The sequence below is a fragment of the Podospora pseudoanserina genome, chromosome 6 (assembly GCF_035222485.1).
Source record: "Podospora pseudoanserina strain CBS 124.78 chromosome 6, whole genome shotgun sequence".
In the NCBI taxonomy this organism is placed as follows: Eukaryota; Fungi; Ascomycota; class Sordariomycetes; order Sordariales; family Podosporaceae; genus Podospora; species Podospora pseudoanserina.
The window spans coordinates 673,641-691,056 of NC_085925.1; the positions used below are offsets into that span (position 1 = coordinate 673,641).

Here is a 17,416-nt window from a genome sequence, read left to right on the forward strand (position 1 = left end):
GAATGTCATCAAACAACCAGTCAGGCGCCTCTCTTTTCCAAATGCCGAATCGGGTATAAAAAGGAAAAAAGAACCCGGGCCCTCAAGCTTTCACATGATTCCCTCTCCCCCGGGCCGGCATGGGAGCGGCAGTGACGTCGCCATCGTCCGGGTTAAGCCGCCGCGCATTACCCCAGCTTGACACTTGTTAGCGTCCCGCATTTGATCGGACCTCGGCAGCCACCACACTATTCATACCTGACCACGAGGGAACAGGAATGAATGCCTTCACTAGTAAAAACTGACTGTTTATCTTATAAACCAAACCTGCCCATCCATCTGCCACCCTTCGCGCCGCCCTGTGATTGCTTCTCTTTGTTCTCTTTTACATACCCAAGCTACACCATCGCGCATAACATCGCGACCTCTCTCTCTTTCCCTTTTGATACCCTCACGCATCCTCACCACCCTCACCACCACCACCATGTCCGCCCAATCCAAGCCCGTCCTCCCCCAAAACGACAATGTCGCCCACGCCCTCGCCGGCGCCGGAGGTGGCATCCTCTCCATGGCCCTGACGTATGTTCTCCGTCCCACCTCTCCCCATCCCATCACTAACGTCTTCCCCCCCTCCCCCAAAAAATAGTTACCCCCTAATAACTCTCTCCACCCGCGCCCAAGTCGAATCCAAGCGCCCCGGCTCCGAAACCGCCTTCCTCGCCGCTGTCCAAAAAATCGTCGCCCGCGAAGGCGTCTCGGGCCTCTACTCGGGCCTCTCCTCCGCCCTCTTCGGCATCTCCGTCACAAACTTTGTCTACTACTACTGGTACGAGTGGACCCGCGCCTTCTTCGAAGCCGCCGCCGAAAAGTCGGGTCGCGCCTCCAAGAAGCTCACCACTGTCGAGTCCATGATCGCCGGCGCCATCGCCGGCTCCGCCACCGTTATTCTGACAAACCCCATCTGGGTCGTCAACACGCGCATGACCACCCGCAAGGCTGCCGCCACCGAAGATGGGGAAAAGAAAGATGACCTCGAGGCGCAAAAGGCGCGGAACAAGAAGCCGAGCACCATCGGGACGTTGTTGGCGTTGTTGAAGAAGGAGGGGCCGCAGGCGTTGTTTAGCGGGGTGGTGCCCGCTTTGGTGTTGGTTATCAACCCCATTTTGCAGTACACGCTGTTTGAGCAGATGAAGAATGCGGTGGAGAAGAAGAGGAGGATTACTCCCGGGGTTGCGTTTGTGCTGGGCGCGTTGGGCAAGTTGTTTGCTACTACGGTTACGTACCCTTACATCACCGTCAAGAGCCAGATGCACGTCGAGGGGGGCAAGAAGGAGGGTGTTACTGAGGCGCTGAAGAGGGTGGTGAGGGAGGAGGGATATGCTGGGCTTTACAAGGGTGAGTTATATGCCCATGAGGATCATATGGAACACGTTATAACGGCGGCTAACCGTGAAAATTAGGCATCGGTCCCAAGGTGAGCCAGAGCGTCATCACTGCTGCCTGCTTGTTCGCGCTCAAGGATGTGCTCTACGAGTACTCCGTTCGCCTCAGAGGCTCCATGGCGAGAAAGGCTCTTGCCTAAATTCGAGACTGGACAGAGAGTCTTTGGCATATGAAATCGATAACGGATTGACAAACATGGACAGAATACTTGGTTGCAAAACCATTTTGGAACAGACATCACCATCTGCGGATGACACCTGCAAGAAGGGCTGTTGACAGCACCTTGTTGAGATGCGAGGGATTTGTACATATATTTGAAGACTACGTGTAACGCTACCATTAGTGCAAGAAAAGAGACGCCGTTCGAAACCTTTTGATCATTTCGTTCCCGCCCAAGTCTGTCTTGATTGCATCAAGCCTCACCAATCTCCTCTACCGTAGGAACAACCCACCACTCATGCCCCCCCTCCACCGCCTTGCCAATCTCAACCTTGAGTCCCAACTCGTTGACCCCCTTTTTATCCTCCCCCCTCTCCTCCAGTCTCCTCTTCAAAACCTCCACCACCACCGCAGCCCTATCAACCGCCACAATCTGCCCCTTCACCCCCCAACCCACCTCTCAAAACACCCCACGCTAAAACTATCCTTCTCGCTCAGCCTCTCCATAACCTCCAACCCCCTACTCGCCTGCTCCAAGCTCAGACTCGCATCATCCAGCAACCTCCCCGTCTCCACCTGCCGCCTATCCGTCGCAGCCCTGTACACCTCCCAACTGGGCAGCTCCGGCATCCCAATCGCCGCAAAAGGCTTCATCCGCACATCATACCTCATCTCATCAGTACTGTACGGCCTCGGCGGCGCCACCACCAACCCCAACCTCCCCAACGCAGCATACAAGTTCGACAACGCATCCGCCATCTCCCAGGTGATAGCCGCATCCAAACTAGTCTGATACAAATACTGCCTCGACTTGTTAAACGCCGCCTCCTGCCCCACCGACGGGCTAGCAGCCTGCTGCCCAGCCTCCCTGTGCTTGGTAAAAAAGCTGATCCGATCCACCAACCTCGCTCGGGATCTAGCCAGCTCGGATAGGTACCAGTACATCCCCCCCAGCTCGTCGGGCGCATAAATCTCCAGCTCGAACCCCAGCTGCACAATCCACTCCATCAGTCGCAACTTGTACAGATACGCCCAGCTCGACAAGGGGAGGGAATACGTCGGTCCTACTCCCCCGCCCCCATCTCCCGTAGGCGGATACACCAGCGGTGTCTCCTCGATTTGGTGCTGCAGCAGCTGATCAATCTGCTCAGCGTCCAGCTGGACCGTTTCCCAGTCTTGGATCGAGTGGCAGAGCGTTCGTCTGATTCGGCAGCGGTTCTGGCAAAAGGCGCGGAAGATGTCAAGGTAGGATTGGGCAGCGCGCTGGCGGAAGGTTTCCATTTGGTGGGCAAGGGCGTATCGCCAGTGGTGGGGGGCTTCGACGAGGTCGTTGGCTGGGTCGAGGAGTTTGCTTGCCGGGAGGACGACCAGACTCAAGTCATCGTCGATGACGTGGCGGATGGAGAGCTTGCCGAGGATGATCATGTCTTTGAACAAAAAGGACTGGAGCAAAGTGCGGATGTAGACGAGGGGTTGGGGTTTTTGGGATTGGAACGTCATGACAAAGTTCTGCTGGCGTCAATATCCAAGTAGGTTGAAGGGGTCAAAAGGGGTAAACTCACCAATAAACTCTGCGAATCGTGATAATTCAGCACATTCAACACATCAATCCCGTCCGCAAACAACTTCTTGAAGTGCTTGTACGTCTCCTCCGTGCTCAGCTTTACTATCGGCCTCGGCGGCATCGTACTCGCCAATCTCCTCTGAATCTTTGTGCTGAACGCCTCCGGTACCGGTGTCCCCAGATGCCTGGACTTGTAAATCATTTCCCACACAGCCTCCATCTGCGTCCATGGCAGGCTCAACGAATCAGGGTTACTCCTCAGCACAGACAGCTCTATCGCCCTCAAGAAGGCTGTCCGTAGTTCCAGCCTGAACCCCAACGCTTGCGCAAGCTGATCGCCAATCGTATGCCGAACGCTATGCACCAACCTCCGAGCAGCCATGAGTTCCTCGTTGATCTCGTCCAATTCAAACGAATCCAAGAGTGAGCGATGGTAAGTATTGGTGACGAAATCCTCTTCCTGTCCACAATTGTCAGCCACCCGCCCATCCCCTATCTCCCTCCTCCCCAAAAAAAAAAACTCACCTCATAATAATGCTCAAACTTGATCCGATCATTAATATACCAACAACACTTCACCACCCCCAAACAATAAGCCCTCAGCACAACATGCATCGTCTCCCCTCCCCACTGGTTTCCCCTAATAAAATCCGCATCCCCCAAAACCATCGGCTCCGGCTCCAGCATCCGATCAATATACACATTCGTCAACAACGTCTGTGAAAGAGGATACCCCTGATACCAAGCCATCTCAAGACAGAACATCTGGTCAATAATCCCAATTACCTCCCCCGGACTCAACACCCTCGTCACATCATAATCCTCATCCAGGCTCTCCCCGGGAGCAAGACAGCCGCTGTCCATCTTTGGGTCCATGATCTATTTATTTCCTGTTAGCCCTCCCCCCCCCACACTTGTCTCCCCTGCTCAAGAACGCACCTCTAAAGCGCCCACACTCTCAAACAAACTGAAAAACCCATCCTTGACTAATTCGCCCAGTTCCAACGCTGTCACTGTCAGCACTCCTTCTCGTGATATTTCATTTCATAAAAGGAAAACTCACCCCCAGCAGCAGCTCTAAACTTCGACGTCACGTCAAACGCCACGATCCCTTGCTGATCACCACCCCCCATGATAAAGTCCGGTGGTGGTGGTGGTGGCGGTGGTAGTAGCTCCTCCTCGTAAGGCTGATACCCCTGACCCTGCTGCGCTTCAAAATCCCCAAACCCAAACAACCCTCCTCCTGCTGCTGCGTGGTGATGGTGAAAAGGTTGTTGCTGTGGGGTGTTGTTTGGTGGTGTTGTTGTCGTGCTGGTGGTGGTGGGGTTGAGGGATAAGTCGTTTAGTTCTATCCATTGTCCATCAGTAAATCCGCTTTACCAGATTAAAAGAAAAAAACGGACGGAAATATACCTACTTCTGGTAAGATTCTCCGGTTCAGAGTCTGATGTGTTGCTCATTGCGTGGGTTGTTGTCAAGCGTTAAAGTGAAGGTGGGAAAAATAAATCTTCTGGATGGGATGGATGGAATGCAAAGAAGGCAGAGAGAAGAAGTATGACTGGAGCCTCTCTGCCTGACTGCTTGCTGTAAGTTGATCCAATGAGAATTGCAGCCTTCTTTTGCATGGAGAAAAAAAAAAAAAAGACAAGGCCCTGAGAAATGATAAAAAGGCAACGGATTTTTAGTTAGTTAGGTCTTGCGTCGTTAGTGGCGTATGACTTGCAGTTTGCGTCTACCCTGACTGTTGGGGGTAATGGTGCAGTATGAGGTGAGTGAGTGAGCTGTGGTGGTGGTGGTGTGCTAAAAGGCGGGTGACTGGGTGGATATGCTTGGGGCGCTTGACCACCCCTCTCTCCCATGGAACTGGGTTTGCTATCTGCTGCGGATGCCCGGACTTCCATATAAGTTTGACATAGGTAATGGAACGATACTCTCTGAATTGCAGAGTACATACAATCTAAGAAATTCTCTTGTAGTCTGCTGAAGAATGAGCTTCATGGGATTGGTGCTTGTAACATCACACCAAACAACAACAGTGACATCAACCTTCCATCCACCACCTTGATAGCTTCATAGGTCCAGGTATTTTTGCATTCCCCCCTTCACCCAACTATGATACAAGGCTCCAACCGGTCAGGCAGCGCAGTGCTTCCCATCTCTCGCTCCCAAAAGAACCGCACACATCACCTCCCCAAACCCCGTCTATACCATTGCCGTAGTGTGTCGAGTGTTGCGCTCCATCCCATTCGGCGATTCCAACCCCCCTACACCAACTCCTTTCAAGCCATTTTCAATGTCGGGAATTTACTGGCCACCCTGAGCAGCACTCTCAACAGCAGCCGCAGCGTTAGCCTGCTCAAGGTTCTTAAGCTCGCCCTGCTTTCCGTTCTGTCCTCCCCCCCCAGTACCAATCAGCTATCCAATCCCTCTCGTTTCAACTCCTCAAGATGTGTGTGTGTACTCACCGACCACTTCGCAAACCTAATTTCAGAAACACCTCTGCGCTCAGCAGCAAGTCTCTTCTCCTCCTTCAAGCTGCGGCGCACAACCCGGGAGGCAACGGCCAGGTAGCGGTTGTAGCTGTTTGTTGCCCCAGTCAGCACAAATCTGTTCCCTTTATCCCTTTCCCAATCCAATTCCATCTCCAATCCCCCAATCTCGGTCGTTGTCGTCCACATCCCCCTCCAGCTCCCCCCCCACCGTCCCTCCCCAATTGATCAAAAAAAACGACTCACGTCAGGCCAGCGGCTTTCCACGCAAAGGTCATTTTGGCGATTTGTTACGTTGCGACGTCGAGAAAGTAAAGTAATCAGTCGGTCGGCGTGGATGCGGAATGGGTTGTCGAGAAGGTACAGGCGAGCGGATTAATGGACCTGAAAAGCTCCAACAAGCAATCAACCAAGCTGGTTCGTCGGGTGCAAACCGAGAAGCTCCGCCGCCCGCCCCTCCCCTACCCGAGCTCCGGGTCACGTGATGGCCTTTTACATCATCTCATCACTACAACCACACAGCGCAATGAATGAGTTGTCTGTCGTAAAAGGGAGGCATCGTATATACCATGTTCACAAGTCATATACAAAAGAAACATTCACGGAAGCTTCAGTTTTAAACCAAAAATTTCAACCACCCCTCTCAAGTGCCCCTCCTTTCTTTTCTTTCTCTCCCATCTTTCAGGCGGGTATGTTAACAGTACAGGGCTTCTCTCTTTCTCATCACACATCTCTCTAACCTCATCCCTCTCACTCCAATGTATACTCTTCCCCAGCCTCCCCAGCTTGATTCGTAGGTCAGAGAACAAGGTAGGAAAGTGGGTTTTAAGTCTAGTGGTCACTATATGCACAAAAGGGTACCAATGCCGCAAGTCTACCAAACGGCAAACACCGAAGGACTGTTATACAGATTCTCTTTTCCAGTTCCGTTTTTGTGATCCCCGGATGTCAAATTTCTGCAACACCGCCGTTCCCGTTTATACCTGAAGGCCGAGGTCCTCAGCGAAGGGGAGCACGTGGAGGTCACCAACCGACGCCACCGAAGCCTTGCCCTCGAGGAGAGCCTTGGCAGCCTGTGAAAAGAGTTAGCAATACATCCAAAACCAGATTTATGAGAGGAAAACCTACAGCCTTGAGCTTGTCACCAGTAACAGACTCAAAAGCCTTGAGAGTCTCGGCAACCTTGAGGGGAGAGCCGCCGTGGATCAGGTTGGCACCGGCGTGGACGATGCCAACACCGCCAACCTCGCTGCCGGAAAGGAGAGTGAACTTGGCCTTGGCAATAGCCTTGACCAAAACCTCCTGGGAGACACCGCTCTCAGCAACGCCCTTGAGCGCCTTGACGGCAGCCTCGGCAGTCTTCTTGACGGCCGCGGACTGGCCGTTGATCTGGATGACGAGGAGACCAGCATCAGAGTAGGCGTAGTTGGTGGCCTTGGCCTGGGCACCGGGGGCGGCAGCCTGGGACAGGAGGGAGAAGCCGGGAGACCACTTGATGGTGGACTCGCCGCCGAGGAGACCGGCAAGGACGGCAGTCTCGGGGCTGCTGGCACCGAGGGAGGCACCGGGGAAAGCGATAACAACCGAGTTCTGGCCGACGGCGGAGATGCGCTGCTCACCACCGTGGTACTTGGAGGCGACGTTGTTGAGGGAGCCGGAGCCCTGGGCCGGGACGGTCTTGAAGAAGGGCTCGATCCACTTTTGGAGGCCGTGCTCGCTGGCACCGTCGGAGACAACGGCGATGTTGGACTTGGAGTAGGCAACGGCGGCGAAGTCGGCAACGGCCTGCTCATTCAGGTAGGAGTCGATGGGTGTGCTTGGGGTGGGATAGAGAGGGGCACCGAGGCCAGAGTGGAAAGCGACGGCGTGGGCGGCATCGAGGGCAACGGCGGAGGCGTCCACCTTGGCCTGCTTCTGGTGAATGATATCCTTGACCTCCTCGTGGAACTCGTGAGCTGTTCAACCGTGTCAACAAAGCTGTTCCCTAGTCCAACCAAAAAGTCTATATTATAACGCACTGGTGTACCGCGTCTGCGAGACGACCTCGGCAAGGAGCTCGGTGAAGTAGGGGAGGTCCTCGCGGAGGAAGCTGGCTTGCAACACAAGGGCCTCGCGGGTGTGGTAAGCAGTCAATTGACCGCCGAGGAGCTCGGCCTCACGGGTGATGCGGAGAGCAGAGCGCTTGTTGGTGTTCTGGAGGCCCAATACAAATTAGCTCATCGATGTCCCTGCCTTGCTGAATCGCGCCTCATGGCCACCACCACACCACTTGTCTCGTCCAAAAAAACCAAAAAAAAGGGGCCAACCTGCCTTGTAGGCAAACTCCTCCAGTCCAACCGTCAGTCCGGGGAGGGGCTCGTATCGGGTGCCGGCCTTTGCGACGACGGCGAGGCGGGTGGTCGGGCCATTGTCGTCTCGGGAAGCAACCTTGACGCCGGCGATGGTAGTGGGCTCATACGAGGCCTTGGGTGAGGCAGCAGCAGCGAAACCGCGGGCTCCCTGGCGCCCGAGGGCCAGCTTGCTGCCTCTCGACAGAGCCGATCTGCAGATCATGGTTGGGAGGGAGGGGTTGTCGTCAATTGACACTGATAGAGGTTCGCCGCAGCTTCGTGAAGGGAGCTGTGATACCAACAGCTAGTTCCGAAAATTCCCTGGGCGTCTCCCGGTATGACGGAAAAATTGGCTGTGCCGAGACCGTGGCACCCGGTCGCTGTGTACTTTTGGGGCGTAAACCCACAGTGCAGCCTTCCCTGAGGGGTCCGTTTGAGCCTGCGATGTTGACGTCGTGGGGTTTGGATGATATGAAATTAAACGTTGCCCCGAGGGTGGAAAACGCTTGAAAAAGGTATTACTGGGAATTTTCGATATTCAGATCTCTATTCTACTGCTCTGTTCATCTGTCCACCCCCTCTGGCCGTCACAAGCCAACATTTGCATGCATTACACCATTTCTCGAACCCAGTCTCTTTAGCAGCCTCTGCACCTGAGCTCAGCGTTGTAAGCAAGGAAGCGCAGGCTGTGATTGGCCCGTTTCAGAATCTGGAGCTGCCCCGCGAAGGCCGCGCCAAATTTGCCGTTCGGTCGTGACTCTGCGACTGCGGCTGGCAGCTGCTCAAAAATTGTCATTGAACTTTCTCCATCAAGCCCGAGTCCCCCACCACCCAAGCCATTTTCCCTTCCACGCTGCACCTTGTTCGAGGTCGAGGGCCTTCAATGACTTTCCGGTAGTATCTGTGGCCAGCTCTAGAGATAGTGAGAGGATCTCTAGAAGCCATTACAAACTAATCACCAACATTTCATCCTGATATATACGATACATCGCGCGCACCATCCCGCCATGTTGGTGGTGAGTACAGCCCCGCGATGTCATTCAAACCTCAAAGCGACGACCTCCATGAACTAACAATGTCATTGTCAGACCGCGCCTCTCGCAGAGTTTTGCACTCTGACCATCGACGAGATCTATGGCGAGCTGCCCTCGAGGATCTACGCATCGCTTCTCATGCGAGGCAGAAGCACGATCCAACAGCTCGCTGGTGACACCGGCATGAACGCGCGCCAGCTCCGTCACGGTCTCGCCCTTCTTTTGCAGCATAATTTGCTGCACTACCATCTCGATGCCGGGTCACCCCACTATTTCTACGAGGCCAATGTTGAACATGCTTACAACCTCGCGCGTACGGGGAAAATCCTTCAGATGGTCGAGGAGACCCATGGAGCGGCTGCCAAGGATGTGATGCAAACCATCATTCTGACCGGCTTAACACGAGTCGGCGATCTTGTGGATGCGTACCAGAATCGAATCGACAGGATGAACAGAATCAAGGAGAAGCTCAAGGCAGAGGAGGATCCATTCGGCAATGGCGTAGAGTCGCATGAAGTGAACGGCGAACCCAAGCCCAAGCCAACCCCCCAATCCAGCAAATCGGACCCCTTGATCAGCAGCATCGCCGACCTGAACAAGATCATCTACAAGCTGGTTGAGGCCGAGCTACTTATTGGGGTTCACAAGACAAGCTTCGAGAGTCCCGAAGACTTGTTGGCGACCATCGAGTCCGACATCCAAAAGACATACCCTGGCGGTGAAGTCAAAGGAAACAAGGCCAAAGCCGAGTACAAGGACAAGGTGGCTGAGGCGTTGCGCAAAAACCGAAGCGAATCGAGATCCCTGAAGCGGAAACTGGAGCAGAATGGCTTGTCTGCAAAGCGACGCAAGCTGTTCGACGGTGCCGCTTCGGCCAATGGTACGCCTGATGGAGAGATGGACCTTGGTATCGATGTGAGTGACTGTCGTGGTTAGGTTGGTGACCATGGAGTGTTGCTGACTTTGTTTTAGCCACAACAAGTGATGTGTATCAACTACGAAAAGTGCCTTGTGGAGCTACGGAATCGTCGCCTCATGCACTATGCTGAGGAGGCCTTTGGACAGACGACTTCTTGGGTGTATGCCTCGCTTTTGAACCTTCTTAGCAAGGACATCTCTCGCTGCCGCGACGACTCAATCACCGATCATTATGAGAAGGATGAAGAGAAACCTGCGCCTGTTGTGGTCACGACATCACAGCTTCTGGACGTTCTGAAAACCAGCCTTGATCTTTCTGTGGGGCTCGGCCAAGTGGATGCCGACAAGATCTCAGTCACAGCCGCCGAGAAGATTGCAGAACTGCCGCCGAGGAAGAAGTTCTTCATTGACGTCCAAGCCGAAGCTGACGCCAATGCTAGCTCCGATGATGATGATGAAGGGGAGGATGTCAAGCCCGCGACAAATGGTGTTAAGGGGGTGAATGGGACCCATGTGACGAACGGCGTCAATGGGACGGCCAAACGGGTGGACCGCCGAACTCAGCTCCGGCAACACTTGTTGCTTCTATCAGAAAGCACGCAGGGCTTTTTGCGGCATTGTGGAGCGGAAGAATGGACGGTCGACTTTGAACCGTTGATGGCAGCCTTGCGACAGGCCGAAATCGATGCGACCATTGAGAATACGGTAGGCCGCGAGGGTGTTCGACTAGTGCGCATGCTGCGGGCCAAGGGCAAGCTGGACGAGAAGGCGATTATGAGCGTAGCTCTCATGCGAAAAGCCGACATGTCGAAAAAGCTGGCAGAGATGCACAAGTACGGTTTCGTTCAGACGCAAGAAGTGCCCAGGGAGGCCAAGGCAGACGTGAAGAAGTCATTCTTCCTCTGGTATTTCGACGGCACCATGGCGCTTGAGCGGATTCTCGACGTTTCGTACAAGACGATGATCCACTCCCTCCAAGTGCTCGATACGCTTCGGGAGAAGGACCAGCACGTCTTGTCCCTGATCAAGCGAAGCGACGTCAAGGGTCAAGAGGACGACAAATTGCGCAAGATCCATAAGGAGAAGCTCACTCAGTTTTTGAAGCTCGAGCGGATGTTACTTGGTCAGATTCAGCGTGTGGACGACCTGGTCGCCGTGCTGCGGGACTACTAATCGGGGGATGGAAGAGCAACACATATCATTCGATGGAGCTTTGTGCGATACCAGGTTCTAACTCATTTACATGGGCGGCACAAGGGGTAAAATTTCTGGAAAAGATACTGGCATTGACAGGACATGTCTTTTTACACACAGCCAATTATAGACCTGCCAGTCTTGTTATGATAAACATAATAAAAACATTTATATATATCCTTGATTTGAGGACAAGTGAAGTGGGAATTGCCGATAAGATAACGATAAGATGGGACAAGACGAGTCTGGGCACCGCTGTCGGAGCTAACGCAAGGCACATGGGTCGATGCGCCAGGGACTCGCGAGTCGCTGGGGACCAGAGCCGGGACCCGCCAGAAATTTTTCAAGAAGCGGGACGAAAACCTATCGGAGCGCCGTCATCGCGGATACACTTCGGAGAGCTGCTTCTTTTTTTTTCCCTCTAGTAGTTCGTTGTCAATAGATCTCCGGCCGGTTGTCTGCTTTTTCTTCTGCCATTGCTGCCGCTGCTTGCTTCTTTCTACAGCAGTTATACAATAATTTCTATACCCCTCCATCCACCACCCCACACCTAAATCAACATGTCTCCCATTGCGGCTGGTGGCAGAGAGAAGGAGTCCAACCTGGCGAGGTTGTTGGGTTCCGGTATGTTTGACTGCAAGAGAGAGGTTATGGGAGTAGTAAACTGATCAATTGATTTGTGAATCAGGATCCGCCGGTATTGCCGAGTTGGCTATCTTCCATCCTGTGCGTTTATTATGAGTTCGCGGTTCTCGAGGATTGATGGTGGGGTTATTGAGGGTGGTGGGCTAACGAGAGGGATCATTATACGAATTAGGTTGACACAATCGCGAAGAGACTGATGTCCAACGAGGGCAAGGTACTTTTTTCCGTCTTTCTTACCCATCGTGTTGAGAATGATTGCTGACCCCAAAGAAAAGGTCTCGTCCGTCGCCAAGCTCAACACCGTCATCTTCAAGGACAAGGCCAACGCCTCCGCCGGCCGCAAGTTCGTCTCCCTTTTCCCTGGGCTGGGGTATGCTGCTGGGTACAAGGTTCTTCAGCGTGTGTACAAGTACGGTGGTCAGCCCGTGGCGAGGGATTACCTTGGTGCGCATTATGGCAAGGATTTCGAGAACGCGTTTGGCAAGAAGACTGGCAAGGCGATTATGCACTCGACTGCTGGTAGCTTGATTGGTATTGGCGAGATTGTGCTCTTGCCGTTGGATGTGCTCAAAATCAAGAGGCAGACCAACCCTGAGGCGTTCAGGGGGAGGGGTGTGCTCAAGATTGTGAAGGATGAGGGTTTTGGGCTTTACAGAGGGTGGGGGTGGACTGCTGCGAGAAACGCCCCTGGGTCGTTTGCTGTAAGCATTCTGTTCTCTTTTCCCCCTCCTGATGGAACATGACTAACGAGATGTCACATAGCTCTTTGGTGGTTCCGCCTTTGCGAAGGAATTTCTCTTTGGCCTCAACGACTACAACAAGGCGTCGTGGTTCCAGAACTTCATCGCCTCCATCGCCGGTGCTTCTGCGTCTCTTGTCGTTTCGGCCCCCCTCGATGTCATCAAGACCCGCATCCAAAACCGCAACTTTGACAACCCCGAGTCTGGCTTCCGCATCCTGACCAACATGGCCAAGAACGAGGGCGCCGGCGCCTTCTTCAAGGGTCTCGTGCCCAAGCTGCTCATGACCGGTCCCAAGCTGGTGTTTTCGTTCTGGCTTGCGCAGACGTTGATCCCTGCTTTTGATGCGGCTTTTGCGGGGAGGAAGGTCGAGGTTGAGAGGAAGTAAGGAGATGGAATAATGGGAAAGGGAAAGATAGAAAGAGGGCGGGGGGAACCATATGAGTGTATGATATGAATGGGAAGATACCAATGGCGGATCTTTTGGCAGGCGTTGATACACACGGAGGAAAGGGGGAGTGGAAAAATGGAAAGGCAAAGCAAGCGAGCAAAAAAAGGGTAGATAGACACACCGGGGATTTTTTTTGGCTTTTTTTGGCTGGGCTTTTTATATAACTCCTCTTTGATCAAAAAAATATGAAAATAACTCTCCGTATAATCATCGTGGGATATTGACAAAGGTCTCAAATTTCACATGCCGTTGAACCAATTGCACAAGATGGTAACTAAGATACTTTAAAATAACATAAACTTCCTACGGGGGGTATCTATTTCCTCTCAGCAAAGCAACTCCCCCTCCCACGCTTATGAATACCTCTCTCTCTTCCTCTCCAAAATCCAAAATTGGGTCTCATTCCCAAACACTCCCTCCCAACCCCATCTTCAACCTCCTCATCTCCTCCTCCTCCTCCTCCTGCATCCTTCTTCCTTCTTCTTCGTGCCTCTGTTCCCTTGCCATATCCCTCACCGCAGAATCAACATCCCACAACCCCCCTCCCACACCAAGGAAATCATCCAAATTCTGCAGCACATCATTCACCACATCCTGTGACTCCCCTTCCACTACCTCCTCCTCATCTTCAGTGACTATCTCAAGCTGGGAATCAAGCTGTGACTGCAGCAACACCTCCTCCTCCTCCTCCTCCTCCTCCTCCTCCTCCTCCTCCTCCTCCTCCTCCTCCTCCTCCTCCTCCTCCTCCTCCTCCTCCTCCTCCTCCTCCTCCTCCTCCTCCTCCTCCTCCTCCTCCTCCCCCTTCAACCCCAGCAGTTCTCCCCGAGTTGTTGTGTGAGTCTGCAAAAAACAAACCTCTCCGCCATGGCCTCCCCCCCCGGACTGTCACACCCCTGCTGGCTCTCACTCGGCAACAACCTCTTCTGTGTATCTCGAAGTTTAGCCACCGGGTTGGCAAAGGTCGTGTGGCCGAGGCGTTTGGTAGCCACCTTTGCAAAGTGCTTGGAAAATTTCTCCGTTTCCGCTGTCGGAAGGTCAGATGACAAGGTTGATGGTGGTGGGGAGGAGGGTCGCGTTTTGGGGTGGGGGAAAGAGACTATTGGGGTGATGGGTGTGCTGGAGGGAGTGGTGGAGGGGTATTCAGCTGAGAAGTAGGGGGATGATGCTAGGTCTAATGCAGGGGGAGTTTCGCTCGGTAAAGGCGCAAAGGTGACGCGTTTCCTTTTTCGTGACATCGACGGGGTGGTGGTGGTTGACAGTGTTTGTCGGAGCAAGGACTTGGGTTTTATTGTATTAGGTGTCGGTCTCCGGCTGCTAGACGGCAGACCTGGAGACCAGGGGTTGGCGGTGGCGGCTTGGAAAAGGAGTTGGGTGCTGCTTATAAGACCTGTGTTGTTCCTCGCTGAGGACATCCCGGATATCTTCCTTCTTTTGGCTGGTTGAGGGGAGGGGGTCATGAAATCCCTGAAGGACTTGGTAGAGAGGCCGAAACTGTTGGTATTCTCAGGGGTTCGCTGGGCGGGTTTGTTGGATTCGGGGGTTGATAGCTGGGCTATTGACGCTTGGGAGTTGTTGGTATCTGAAGGAAAAATTTGAGGTGGTGGTGTCTCGGGTCTTTGGAGGACGGCGCTGTTGGCAGGAGAAGAGAATGGAACAAAAGAGCGGATTTCGGGAGCTGGTGGAATTATCACCTGGAATTGAGAATCGCCTCTCGCCCAAGGACTTTGAGATACTGGTAGTTGACAAGAATCCGGAACTGTGAGGGCAGCAATTCTGCCGGGAACTGGCGTCTCAATATTGATAGCCAGTGGTAGTGATACTGCATCAGTTGCCCAGGGGCTTTGCTCAACCGATACCGGAGAAGAAGACCGATGTGATGAGATGGAAGCAGGCTCCCTTTCATGAGCAGTCTCCGTCACTTCCTGTGCCACCTCGGGTTTGGCCACCGTTTCGGTGTCAATGTCCATTTCTTCTACCTTACTCGCAGTATCAATCCCGGGCGCCTCTTTTGCAACTGTAGCTGGTGAATTTGGTTCGTCTCTGGCTTTCCCCGAGGTTTCCTTAGCGTGATCCAGTGCCATTTCTGGGGTTGCAATGCCAGATGAAGGTGACGATGCAGTTTCGTCAGATAGGCTAGAACAAGGCGCTGCGTGGATTGGCTCTTCCTGAACGGTGACAGCCTCAGCGCCCAACGTTATAGCAACGCTGTCTGTAGCTCCGCTCGATTCTGCACCTGGGTCCAAAACCCTTCGGATGGCGTTGAGTCCCTGTGAAGCCCGATGGGCAATTTCTGCCATCAGGCCGTTGACTGCGGGGACCAAGGAGTCAGGGGAAGTGATGGTCCTGGGTTCGGGTATGGGATCTGGCGCTGGTGCAGAGACTACTTCCGATTCTAGCGCTGGCTTCGGTTGTGGTGCTGGTGTCGGTGCCAACACCGCCGGTTCAGAAACTTGGGGTTCTGGTACTCCTGGCTCTGGAATCTTGGGTTCAAAGACTTCTGGATCAAGTAACGCCGACACCAACATTATTGGTTGTCTAGACGGTTGTGGTGCATATTCTTCTGGTTCAGGCTTCAACGCCATGTTCAAAACTGTAACCTCCTCAGTCTCGCTAGCCTCCGCTGTCTCTTCATCTTCTTCATTTTCTTCAGGACCACTCTTGACCACATCATCATCAATTGTATCGCCTGCCAACATGCCAGCATTGGCCGTCACCGACATCTCTGCAACATGTTGTTCCGCCGCTGCAGCCTGCTCAGGTTCAGGCACCTTAGGCTCCTTCGCCCTAAGGAGCGTTGGTACGGGTGCTGAGTCAAGGGGTACAGTTAACTGTGAACTCTGGTTCGTGACGTTAGTGCCAGGTTTGGGCCACAACAGCCGTTTGGGAAACCCAAGACTGGCCGCGATATCCTGTGGCACCGACGCATTCTCCTTCTCACACGTAACATTGCCCATGCTGACATCCTCGCGGTCTTCCTCGGCAAAAGATAGAGGGACCAGGGTAACACCGTCGATTTGCGAAGCCCTACTAGGACTGTCCGCTGCGCATTGCTTTGAATGTTCGACATGAGTCTCAAGTTGAACTTCTTGAGTGACGATTCGAGGCTCAGGCTCTGGCAGGTTACCCACTCCGTCATTGTTAGAAGAAGTTGGTGATGTAGGCTCCGATGGATTTTGGTCCTCCCGTGCAATGTCAACTGTTCCAGGTTCCACCGTTCGAATCTCCGATGATGCGTGGTTTGGTTGATTTCGCTTTTCACTTGAGTCATCATTGCTCGGTAAGACGCTGGAAAGTCTACTGCGCTTGCGAAGCGGTAGATCTCGTTGCTTCTGGCGCGTCTTGTGAAACCGAAAGCTGCCATCTGTTTGAGTGCTGCCTGGCAGTCTTTCAGTTGTTGTTGTCACCGCTGAATCAACATCGGCGGGTGTCCTGGTTGTGGAAGGCTCCTCGAGGGGCGGTTGGACAAGTAATGTTGGAGCTGGCGTACAGTTTTTGAGAGGGCTCCCTTGGAGCGGCTGCCTGAACGGAGAAGCTTTGCTTGATTCCCGAGATAAGTAAGTCTCCTCGAATAGTCTGATGGCGTGTGGCGAAAGATCAATGACCGGTAAAAACATTGCCTGCCCTGCCCCTGGTGTGTGAAGCTCTGGTTGCGGTGGCAGCTCCTCCTCTTGGACACTCGAATCCTTCAACCCAACGGTCTTCTTTTGGCGTATAGGCGTGACAATCAAGGGGGACTCGGGCGGAGGCGACAGCTCACTGGATGCGTCATCGTTAAGGATCTCCGGCGTGGGCACTTTCGAGGGCGTGCTGACGGGCTCGGTTTGAGACGGATAATAATTGGTAGGTGTCGCATTGACAGGTATCTCGGCAAGAACCCGATCTCTCCAGTCCTGCACCCTAATAAGGCTTTCATCGTCGGCATCTTGCGTTGGCGCATCGTCAAGCTGTACAATGTTGCTTCGGGCGCTCGACAATTCAGAGGACTCGTAAGGGACAGGCGGCGGTTGAGGTTTAGTCGCAGGTTTCTTCGCAGTGGTTGGGCGCTTCCTCTTTGAAGATTTGCGCACGACTGATTTTGAGCGCCAGGGGTTGGTCCATCCAGAAGCCTTCGTGAAGGGGCCAGAAAGTGAGGCTGAGATCAAGTGAAGGCGCTTCCCTTGGAGATAGCGGCGTCCTTGTGCCTCTATTCGTTGCCGTCGTTCGGCCGGGCTTTCGTACTCGTCGTCGTCGGAGCCAATGTACAAGACATCTTCGGGCTCGTGGGTGGCTTCGCAATAGACGTCCTGATCGCCAAAGTGGTCGGGCTGGAGAAACCTACACTCCTGGTTGCCCTGTACCCAACCATTGGTCATTTTGGGTGGCGCCGGGTAATGATGATCTTGCGATGCAACATGGGTGAGGTTTAGGTTGAGATTATACGTGCCGATGTCGCTGGGGAGGGGGTGTATGTGGTCGGGGTGCAATTCGTGG

At 53.6% G+C, this 17,416-nt stretch overlaps 7 protein-coding genes across 7 annotated transcripts; 3 read left to right on the plus strand and 4 right to left on the minus strand.

The window, feature by feature from the left end:
- The first annotated feature begins 13 nt into the window (after positions 1 to 13).
- QC764_604690 (uncharacterized protein) lies at positions 14 to 1,814 on the plus strand. The gene is made up of 3 exons (XM_062948977.1): positions 14 to 558; positions 626 to 1,374; positions 1,440 to 1,814. The coding sequence occupies exons 1-3, from the start codon at positions 464 to 466 to the stop codon at positions 1,559 to 1,561; spliced, it is 966 nt and encodes a 321-aa protein (XP_062797193.1). The 5' UTR covers positions 14 to 463; the 3' UTR covers positions 1,562 to 1,814.
- A 293-nt stretch (positions 1,815 to 2,107) lies between these two features.
- QC764_604710 (uncharacterized protein) lies at positions 2,108 to 4,935 on the minus strand. The gene is made up of 5 exons (XM_062948978.1): positions 4,563 to 4,935; positions 4,085 to 4,493; positions 3,671 to 4,024; positions 3,144 to 3,605; positions 2,108 to 3,090 (listed from the first exon to the last, which is right to left on the minus strand). Exons 1-2 carry the CDS (start codon positions 4,603 to 4,605, stop codon positions 4,162 to 4,164), a joined length of 375 nt encoding a protein of 124 aa, XP_062797194.1. The 5' UTR covers positions 4,606 to 4,935; the 3' UTR covers positions 2,108 to 3,090; positions 3,144 to 3,605; positions 3,671 to 4,024; positions 4,085 to 4,161.
- Positions 4,936 to 5,016: 81 nt separating this feature from the next.
- On the minus strand, positions 5,017 to 6,060 carry QC764_604720 (uncharacterized protein). Its single transcript, XM_062948979.1, has 3 exons — positions 5,881 to 6,060; positions 5,611 to 5,725; positions 5,017 to 5,533 (listed from the first exon to the last, which is right to left on the minus strand). The coding sequence occupies exons 1-3, from the start codon at positions 5,910 to 5,912 to the stop codon at positions 5,450 to 5,452; spliced, it is 231 nt and encodes a 76-aa protein (XP_062797195.1). The 5' UTR covers positions 5,913 to 6,060; the 3' UTR covers positions 5,017 to 5,449.
- A 551-nt stretch (positions 6,061 to 6,611) lies between these two features.
- Positions 6,612 to 8,187, minus strand: QCR2 (ubiquinol-cytochrome c reductase core subunit 1; the record flags this gene model as incomplete). The annotated part of the gene is made up of 4 exons (XM_062948980.1): positions 6,612 to 6,707; positions 6,763 to 7,589; positions 7,653 to 7,827; positions 7,921 to 8,187. The coding sequence occupies 4 exons, from the start codon at positions 8,185 to 8,187 to the stop codon at positions 6,612 to 6,614; spliced, it is 1,365 nt and encodes a 454-aa protein (XP_062797196.1).
- A 309-nt stretch (positions 8,188 to 8,496) lies between these two features.
- On the plus strand, positions 8,497 to 11,288 carry RPC82 (RNA polymerase III subunit C82). Its single transcript, XM_062948981.1, has 3 exons — positions 8,497 to 8,980; positions 9,053 to 9,913; positions 9,971 to 11,288. Exons 1-3 carry the CDS (start codon positions 8,972 to 8,974, stop codon positions 11,087 to 11,089), a joined length of 1,989 nt encoding a protein of 662 aa, XP_062797197.1. The 5' UTR covers positions 8,497 to 8,971; the 3' UTR covers positions 11,090 to 11,288.
- A 143-nt stretch (positions 11,289 to 11,431) lies between these two features.
- On the plus strand, positions 11,432 to 13,153 carry YHM1 (high copy suppressor of abf2). The gene is made up of 5 exons (XM_062948982.1): positions 11,432 to 11,734; positions 11,799 to 11,836; positions 11,928 to 11,969; positions 12,031 to 12,456; positions 12,518 to 13,153. The coding sequence occupies exons 1-5, from the start codon at positions 11,671 to 11,673 to the stop codon at positions 12,881 to 12,883; spliced, it is 936 nt and encodes a 311-aa protein (XP_062797198.1). The 5' UTR covers positions 11,432 to 11,670; the 3' UTR covers positions 12,884 to 13,153.
- A 192-nt stretch (positions 13,154 to 13,345) lies between these two features.
- On the minus strand, positions 13,346 to 17,298 carry QC764_604760 (uncharacterized protein; the record flags this gene model as incomplete). Its single annotated transcript, XM_062948983.1, is given in 2 exon segments — positions 13,346 to 13,786; positions 13,798 to 17,298. 2 exon segments carry the CDS (start codon positions 17,296 to 17,298, stop codon positions 13,346 to 13,348), a joined length of 3,942 nt encoding a protein of 1,313 aa, XP_062797199.1.
- Positions 17,299 to 17,416: the final 118 nt, after the last annotated feature.

Bases quoted from the DNA above. Each gene is read 5' to 3' on its own strand.
- QC764_604690 (XM_062948977.1), top strand. From the start codon at position 464: ATGTCCGCCCAATCCAAGCCCGTCCTCCCCCAAAACGACAATGTCGCC. The intron at 559-625 runs GTATGTTCTCCG...CCCAAAAAATAG, and splicing joins ATCCTCTCCATGGCCCTGAC to TTACCCCCTAATAACTCTCT. The intron at 1,375-1,439 runs GTGAGTTATATG...CGTGAAAATTAG, and splicing joins ATATGCTGGGCTTTACAAGG to GCATCGGTCCCAAGGTGAGC.
- QC764_604710 (XM_062948978.1), bottom strand. From the start codon at position 4,605: ATGAGCAACACATCAGACTCTGAACCGGAGAATCTTACCAGAA. The intron at 4,494-4,562 runs GTAGGTATATTT...GACAATGGATAG, and splicing joins ACCGGAGAATCTTACCAGAA to AACTAAACGACTTATCCCTC.
- QC764_604720 (XM_062948979.1), bottom strand. From the start codon at position 5,912: ATGACCTTTGCGTGGAAAGCCGCTGGCCTGAC. The intron at 5,726-5,880 runs GTGAGTCGTTTT...GGCAACAAACAG, and splicing joins TGGAAAGCCGCTGGCCTGAC to CTACAACCGCTACCTGGCCG. The intron at 5,534-5,610 runs GTGAGTACACAC...GGGGGAGGACAG, and splicing joins TTAGGTTTGCGAAGTGGTCG to AACGGAAAGCAGGGCGAGCT.
- RPC82 (XM_062948981.1), top strand. The intron at 9,914-9,970 runs GTGAGTGACTGT...ACTTTGTTTTAG, and splicing joins AGATGGACCTTGGTATCGAT to CCACAACAAGTGATGTGTAT.
- YHM1 (XM_062948982.1), top strand. From the start codon at position 11,671: ATGTCTCCCATTGCGGCTGGTGGCAGAGAGAAGGAGTCCAACCTGGCG. The intron at 11,735-11,798 runs GTATGTTTGACT...TTTGTGAATCAG, and splicing joins GGCGAGGTTGTTGGGTTCCG to GATCCGCCGGTATTGCCGAG. The intron at 11,837-11,927 runs GTGCGTTTATTA...TATACGAATTAG, and splicing joins AGTTGGCTATCTTCCATCCT to GTTGACACAATCGCGAAGAG.